This window comes from Morone saxatilis, unplaced genomic scaffold (assembly GCF_004916995.1).
Source record: "Morone saxatilis isolate NCDOM2014 unplaced genomic scaffold, NCSU_SB_2.0 Contig23, whole genome shotgun sequence".
Taxonomy (NCBI): Eukaryota; Metazoa; Chordata; class Actinopteri; family Moronidae; genus Morone; species Morone saxatilis.
Window position 1 is genome coordinate 9,667,756 of NW_023339796.1, and position 8,804 is coordinate 9,676,559.

General features: G+C 39.4%; 1 protein-coding gene across 1 annotated transcript in view; it reads left to right on the forward strand.

The window, feature by feature from the left end:
- The window catches only part of wnt3a (wingless-type MMTV integration site family, member 3A), an 11,947-nt gene extending 5,683 nt beyond the window's left edge, over positions 1–6,264 (forward strand). Inside the window, exons 3-4 of the mRNA XM_035670949.1 lie at positions 5,410–5,675; positions 5,775–6,264. Of these exons, the coding sequence (XP_035526842.1) occupies positions 5,410–5,675; positions 5,775–6,254 (746 nt within the window). The 3' untranslated portion in view covers positions 6,255–6,264. The remainder of the gene's footprint in view (positions 1–5,409; positions 5,676–5,774) is intronic.
- Positions 6,265–8,804: the final 2,540 nt, after the last annotated feature.

Below are 8,804 nucleotides of genomic sequence, written 5' to 3' on the forward strand. Positions count from 1 at the left end.
TTTTATGTAAAGTATAATTGCTTTAGTGAAGGCATATTACACATGCAATACCTTTACTTTGGTTTGCTGTCTGACCCTGATGACTCCAAATGATGTTGCTATGTTTCTGGATGTAATACCCTCTCCTAAGTTCTTAGAAGGTCTTAGTTCTTCAAACCACCTGAAAAAATGAAAGTGACTTATTGTATCTCATGCTGGTTAATTCCTCCATTAACAGTTCTATATTCTCTCTGTCTCATATTTGCATTAGAAAAGCTGCACTCCCTGCGCGCATCATCCATTATGCTCATTTAAATCCTTGTTTCAATAGACTTTAGACTGAACAAGCTCTGAGCAGCCTGTATGCATGAAATGTACACATTTAAGACGAGTGAGTTCTGTCTTGTTGGAGTTTTCTTTAGGAGGGAATCCCCCGTGATTGTTCTGCTGTACAATCCTCTGAAGTGCTTCACACAAGAGTGTCATTTGAGTTATGGAGTTTTCCAAAATACATTTTTCCTATTACATTCTGTGATGATGTATTATGACTTTCAGGCAGATGCCAATTCTGGCCTAATCTTGGGCTCAGACTGCAGAAATCCCCTACAATACACAATTTGAGGAAAGCAAACAAAAGAGAAATGAAATGATACTTACTTACTCTCCTTACATGGGTTCAGGAGTTGTGTACTTCCTGAGCACTTGAATATTATGAATCTTAAAAGCAATAGTTAATATTGATACCCAATTTTTGGCAAGAAAGGGAATGAGCATATTTCCCAAAATGTCTTATTGTATTGCTTTAGTGCCTTCAATGAATAGAGCAGATGCTTTTTATAACATACTGTTCCAGGACGTTCTTTTTGTTGTCTTGGTCTTTGGTCTTCTTCTTTACTTTTAACTCTAACATGAGCTACAGGTTTCAAAATTGAGAACAAGTGCAAAACATAGGTTGGGGGTTGAGGGTCGAGGATCTAAACCTGTCACCTAGTTTACAGAAGATTGATGCAAACACAGGGGGTTGGAGGTTAGTCAGGGCAATTGCTTTTAATAAACTCCTGAGCCAGTTGATAGAAGAGGCTTGAACTCAAGTAGGTGGCTAACGATAGGGGTTCTCAATCCGAGCCCTATTGTGGTGCAAAATGCCACCACATCTCTCCCATTGCCTTCCCTCCCAGGCCTAAATTGCAGGGGTACTGAGTGGAAAGAGGAGGCAGCTACTGGGCTTTAGTGAATCATTTTGATTGGATTAAGGTCACCAAGGCCCTTAATAATGTGAGAGGTCAAAGTGGCTGGATTAAGTGCCTTTGTCAGAGGCCAAGGAGAGTGACTCAGGGGCTCACAGGCCTTTGATAGGGCTTAGTAGGAGTGGGCTTCCATTTCATTGGATTTGATTGATGCTGGTGTTTGTCTGTGCAACAGGGCCATTGTCCTCACTGGTGTCTGTTTGTCTGCGATTCAGACTGTTGTGTGTCGGTTTCCTCCTGCCTTTTTGGGGGCTGAGGGTGAAAGGAAGAGTAAGCGCCTTTATAAGCTTTAAGGGCTTAGTTCCTATCAGTTAGCCCATCACTGCCCATGTTCTCCTCACCTTCACTGATGACATTAGAAGTTTGTTTTACTGAGGCAGATTAAACAGAGTACTAGAAGAAGAAAGGAGAAAATGGTAGTTCTGTTAATTGAGTTGAGAATACAGCTAAAAAGAATAGAAAACTACATTAAAACATGTTCTACAGTTTCTGCTTGTAGAAAACACCTTTATCACTTACACAACTTCCTTTCAAATACATATGCATAAACATGCTCATGCCAAATGTAATCATACATTGGCATGACCACACACAGACATTCATCCATCTAAATGCATACTGTCACGCATACTCATACCCCACCTCATGTAGTTAAGTGACTTCTACTTTTAAAATGGACACATGATTCCTCTATGTGCATGTTCTTCTCTCTCTCTATGTTTCTCTCTCACTCCACACCCCAAATCATGAGCCCTACCTCTAGGCTATGTCTGCGTCAGCACTCATTAATTTACATTAACTAAAGTGTCAAAACATGCACTGCTGGAATCTGCCCTTGATGAAAGGTAATAGAAAGCTGCGCAGGTGTTCTTAGGCCACAGAGCCAATCCCAGAGTTGTTCTCGGCATTCTTGGTATTTACAGAATACCTACCTCTATATGGGTATAATCAGGCTCCAGTTTATGAGTCATATGATAGAATTAGTGAGGGCAACTTTTCTACAAAGAGTGGACAGTCATAATTTCACAGGTGTTACCACCCACACAGGTATAGACACGCACTATCACCATTCTACTTGAAACCATTAAATTCAAATGAGGGTCATAGGAAACTCCTATTATGTAATATGTAAAGCATGTGGAAGGGGCTGCAAAGTTTCATACTGTTGTAGCTCTGACTTATCTAACCTTCATTCCCAGTGGGTACCCCTTCCTTGCCCCAACTCTTTATTCCAGGATATCCACCTAATAAATTAACCTACATCTAAGTCTCATCTAAACTAACTGGGAAAAGGTCAGGGGATGTGGGCTGTGACCTATGACCTGAGGATGAGAAAGTGTAACTATTTAGGATGAGCTAAGAGGTCTCTGCTTTTCATGAGACGTATGTCTCTCCATGCTGGGGGAGGGAAGCTAGCACACCAGTATATCATTAACTCTGGACAAGAAAGAAAGAAGGGGTGTGGTAAATGGAGTTGATGGGGGGACCTTAGCCCCACTCCCTGCTGGGCACTGCTCAGAGCACAATATCTTCGCAACCATGAGATTAAGCAGGAGAAAAAGTGCTTTTCCCCATTCACACGCCCTTTAGATTGTTTTATTAAACCATTTGAATAGGGATTTCCCCGTCTGCCGACAAGCGGGGTCCAGCCACTGCATAGTTCTCTGTTGCTATGACTTAACTTGGTCCCCACTAATCACTGGCCAGGGCAAATTTCATATAAAATATCTGGGGCCATTGTGGGACTAACACAGCGTGACAGTGGCAGCACAATAGGGGATTCAACCCCCCAGCAGGTTGTAGGGACCACTTGGCCCCTACCAGGGTCTGGCATGGTTTGGTGGAGGAGCATTGTCAGAGAGAAAGTGTCCTGAAATACCATAAATTGGTCGTAAAACCAAGAAAAGCTGAGCAATTAATGCAAAAGCTAGTTTTTCCAGGTGAGTAAATGATATTACAGGTGTATATAGCCACAGAATGTTATATGAAACACTTGATGACAGCATGATACATAAGTAGTAGTTTGATTAAGAAAAATTAAAAAAACGAGAAATGTAGACACAAACTCAGAAGCTCTGAATGATATTTCAAAATGTGAACAATTACAAGTATAACCTTTGTTGGCTTTTTGATACCGTGTAAATGCCTCAACCACATACCAGGTTAAAAATATGCCATGGAATTGGCACAAGGTTCACAATGTGTTTTAGGTATATGAGACAGATGAACAGATTACACAGATTAACTAAAAAGTAGGTTTGCAGCTAATAGTGAAGGTTTCTGTAGCCAATAAGTGTTTAAGAGCTTTATGGACAGTAGCATCACTGCTTAATCATGTAATATACTGAACTTTGTTGGGGGCAGTTCATATTTACCTTTTTTCTAGGTTAGCCAATCTACTTACACAGAGACACCAGGGCATATTAAATTTGTCCCAGTCCTTCCATTGCTTATTTTATCCAAAGATAATCCTCTTTTCCTCTCCCATTTAAACTTCTCCTCCCCTTTTAATCAGCAGCATCATTGCCAGTTATCCATAGGGTCATGTTTCCAGAGGGGTTTTCGGTCCACATGTTTTCACACTTTTTTTCATAAATCAAGATTCTGGCAAAATTCTGTGATACACTAAATATCTATGTCGATGATACATTCTTGTATAGCATAGAAGAATCGAACTAAACTTACAACCAACTCTTGGTTCAAATGGTTCAAATTAGTTTGATATGAAAGGAGAAGCTTTTATCCAATACAAAACACACAAATACCATGACATTTTGAAATGGTCTAAGACTAACACCTTGGACATACACTTCAACTCACTCGTAGCTCCAGATTTAAAAACATGAAGCTCATACTTGCTTTAAGATGACGCATGGTGATATTTATTTAATCACTGTAGACACTTTCCACATACTTTGATTTACATCATACAGCCTTCAGCTACCTTGGTTGCAAAGAAAATAATACAATATCCAAATGAAATGATCTGTGATGGATGTAGTAAGTGGGACTCGAGGAAGGAGAGCAGAGGTTCAGATGTATTGTGAACATTAGTAATCCTGTGCATATACAATAGTAGTATGCAGTGGGTGGTGGAGGATGCCAGTAGACCTTTTCTCTTGCATCATTGTTTCTAATGCCCTTTAGTCCTCAAACTGGTTGGAACCTGCTGTAAGGGAGGAGCTCCTACTCCCTTTAGCTTTATACTCCTCCCTTCTTTCTTTTCTTTCTTTCCCTCTGTCGTTCTTGTTCTTTAGACAGAAGCATGCACTGCTTCTTTATCTATCTCATGCACACATGCAGACACAGAGTTCCAAATTTCACTATTGAAAACCCTCTCTGTCCAAAACCATTTCTTTACTCTCTGTTTGTTCATTTCATATTTACACCTGGTGTTTCAACTTTCTTTATCTTTTTCTCTTAGTGTCTTTTCTTCTGATCGTGCAAGACCATACAAGTACATATATTCAAGGCAACCTTCCAGTCATAATGAAATCTGTTAAAGCAGGGAATGCCAAAGCAAACAATGTTTCTCCTTCTAATGTTGAAGTGTTGTTCGTGGTTGCATATCTGGACACTACAGTCCCATCTCCATGTTGTGTCTATGATTTGTCCCTGCACTGTGAGGCAGTTTCCTAACCTTTCAAAAGCTTAATTGAGTCTCTTAATTATAGGCCTGTCAGGCCCGTCTCTTCCTCTCATCTCTGTGGAAGATCCTGATCCCTCTGAGTCATCAGTTAGAAATGTCAGACAGAGGCATAGAGGCCTTGCTGGCCTTATTCAGAGACAGGACGATTGATGTCTGGGCTAAATGAACCCACACACAGGTACACCTTTGTAGATACCCAAACACATGTAGCCAACAATAGTAATAGACTCTACAGTATGTATAGTTTGTTTGATGTTGTCTTGTTGGCTTGGGTTCAGAAATATTTGCTTACGCAATCTTACAAGACCGAACACAAGCAGAGATCCATATAAACAGGTGGTGGCCTACATTCTCTAGCAATTATAGTTCCACTCTTCCATCAGTTTAATCCTGAAAATAATCATTAGTACTCAGTACCCATGTGACAATACTTGATTATTTCATTCTGCAGAAGTTTTTTTTCCGCAGGATGTTGCCTCCGAGTATTTTTTTCAATGCTCTATGTCTTACAGATATCTGAACTTGTCTTTCCAGCCACTCGAGAGTCAGCATTTGTTCATGCTATTGCCTCGGCGGGAGTGGCATTTGCAGTGACCCGTGCCTGTGCTGAGGGTTCAGCCACCATCTGCGGATGTGACACACGCCACAAGGGCCCTCCTGGTGAGGGATGGAAGTGGGGTGGCTGCAGTGAGGATGTGGAGTTCGGGAGCATGGTTTCCCGGGAGTTCGCTGATGCAAGGGAGAATCGCCCTGATGCACGCTCAGCAATGAACCGCCATAACAATGAGGCAGGAAGAATGGTGAGTTTTCTAAATGCTCTTTCTGCTGATTGTGTTGTGTTTTGAGTTTTTCTACTTTCAGATATTTGAATAACACACTTTTTTTATTATTATTCTTAGTCCCTCAATGACAACATGTTCCTGAAGTGTAAGTGCCATGGGCTGTCAGGCAGCTGCGAGGTCAAGACGTGCTGGTGGTCTCAACCCGACTTCCGAGTTATTGGTGACTACATGAAGGATAAGTATGACAGCGCATCAGAGATGGTGGTGGAGAAGCACAAGGAGTCCCGCGGATGGGTGGAGACCCTGAGACCCAAGTACAACTACTTCAAACCCCCGACAGAGCGCGACCTGGTTTATTATGAAATCTCACCCAATTTCTGTGACCCCAATCCCGAGACCGGCTCCTTTGGAACCCGTGATCGCATCTGCAACCTGACATCCCATGGCATAGACGGGTGCGACCTTCTCTGCTGTGGCAGAGGTCACAACACTAGGACTGAGAAGAGAAAGGAGAAATGTCACTGTATTTTCCACTGGTGCTGCTACGTCAGCTGTCAGGAGTGTGTGAGAGTCTATGACGTGCACACATGCAAATAAGGATGCCTGGTTCTCGTCTTTTCTCACCAAAATTTAAAGACTTCAGTAGGCAGAAGAACAACTTATCTACAAGACATGAGAGACTGTGAAGCTGTCTGACCTGTCCATGGACACTGGCAGACATAACAGCCTTGTGTTTTGTTCTATGATGCTAAAAAGAGCCTGTCTCTGCCTCAATCTGCTGAACTGGTTGAGTAGATGTTGACATCACAAAGCTTCATCCATATGAACCATGATGATAGTGGTGACAGCAATGTTGATATCTCTAGCAATGACAAAAGAGTTTTCATATACTGACGTAGGAAAGGAGAACTGTCGTCTATTTGACAAACACCATATTGGTGTTTTTTTCTGTATTCCACATAGTTACTTTTGTTGAGAGTAGTACAGCACTGCCAATGCTTTCAAGTCTATGGGGCAAACAACGAAAATGTCACATTTTCTTCAATGTTTAATCATCATTTGTTTTTGCCACAAAAAGATTTATGAGCAATTTACAAAGATCAGACACTCAACAGCATGCATTCTCCTCCTCAACATTGTGTGTATGTGTATATCTCAAAACTAACATTATCGTTGTGTGAATGAGTATTTTTTATAGTGTTAATATGTTACTGATGTTTAGGTAAGAATGCACTTGCACCTGAGTGAATGTAGTTATTATGCTGCAATGTGTTTACATATTCTCAAATTCTTAAGCTAACGAGTTAATATCTGCTTTAAATTACTAATTTTATAGTAGACATGAGCCACATCAACTGAACATCTGCAAAACAAGAATATACACAGTCAGCACATTTCCTGAAACACCTGAAAACACTGGAAGCTTTTTCTTAAGAGTAACAATGCTTTGAACAACATCAAGAATTATGACCAAAGACATGAAAAGAAAACCTCCTGTAAGTCTGTGTGGTCAGAGAGCTGTAAATGAATCTGAAAGGTCAGCACTTGTGTCCCGTTGAGAAATATGAAGCATGTTCTCCTTGTTTTTATCAGTATTAGCAATGTCTCATGTGACTGGGTGTGGGGAAAACTGTTATTTATAAAAGGGATATTCCCACTATATTTTTGTTTCATTTACACACATATAATATTCTTTTATTTTCATATTTGATAAAATATAGGTAAATTCTGTACTCCCTGGTAAAATATAACACACATGGCAAACAAACCACAAACTGTATCATATAAGCTCTGTATAATGCAGTAAAATTTGCTGTTGTAGTAAAATGATGACCAAAACCTGTGCATGTGATGACTCTCAGCTGTGGCTTCTTGTTCCCCAAACTAAACAACAAGCAGCATCACTGAAACTATCAATACTTCCCTTATTCTAATGCTGCTAAGATAATATGTGTGTGTATGTGTGCGTATGCGTGTGTTTGTGTGTGTGTTAGGTTCTTACATACAGTATGTCTTTGTCTTTTTGTCTTATATGTATATTTGTGCATGTATTGATTCTTTCTGTGAAAGAAATCTATTATAGTTCGGAAAAAATGTGAAGTTTTGACTAATTCTTGCATACAGTAATTCCCATTTTAACCAAATAGACACACATAGAGTTTATGGTATTTTAGTTGCCTGTGGTTTTGTAGTCTTGCTAAACACCAGGGTAAAACTGATTACTGTTGATTCCATAATTTGAGAAGACATACAACACAGTATTTATTTATTTGGAAAGTGAAAAACTACTGAAATCTGAGACAAGACGACTAAACAAGTAACATAATGTTTATGAAAAAGTGTGCGTGCCATTTGTCTTATAGCCTTGACTATGGAGAGATATGTAAAGTCACTGATGAATTATTGTTTACAGCTAATGTACTGATTTGTCTCAGGCATGTATAGTTCTCAGATTTTAATCAAAATTGCCCACCCATGATTACATTTTTTTATCCTGACTGAAAATATTAATGAGCAGCCTTAACCAGATACACATTTTAAGTCATCTTTAATAAACTACACAGCAACTATTATCAGTACAAGATCGGTTATCTTGCATTTATTGCTGTACACTATGTGATTGATTGCTTGTGTGGACAATTTGCTTATGTTCTAATTTTTTCTTTAAATCCAAAGTTTTGTACAAACTAGTTTTTGCATTTTTATGGATTTCTAAAATTGGATGTTTTTTATAATTATTTATTTTATTTTATGTACATATTAGTAAGTAAAAGTATATATTTGCAGAAATAAATTTTTTTGAAACAGTGTTGTGACTTGTAACACTGTAGCCTTTTTACCTCATCTGTTTTTTCACTGACTGCACACAGGTATCGTTTGTCCTACTGCCTGTAGTAGATTTCTTAAGTTAACTCTGTAACACCAAAATAAAGCAACATAAACAACCAAACTGTTGTTCTATTATCTATAACTGAACTCAACATGTATTGTAATTATTGATTGAATATATTTGTGAATTTGTGAATCGTGAGCGGCAAGAAATAAGTACAGCCAAAGATGGATCAGTTGCCAGTGCCCATTGATTGGGGGCTGATTTGAGGGAAGACTCGTGGACACAGGTGCCAATGTATATATATATATATATAT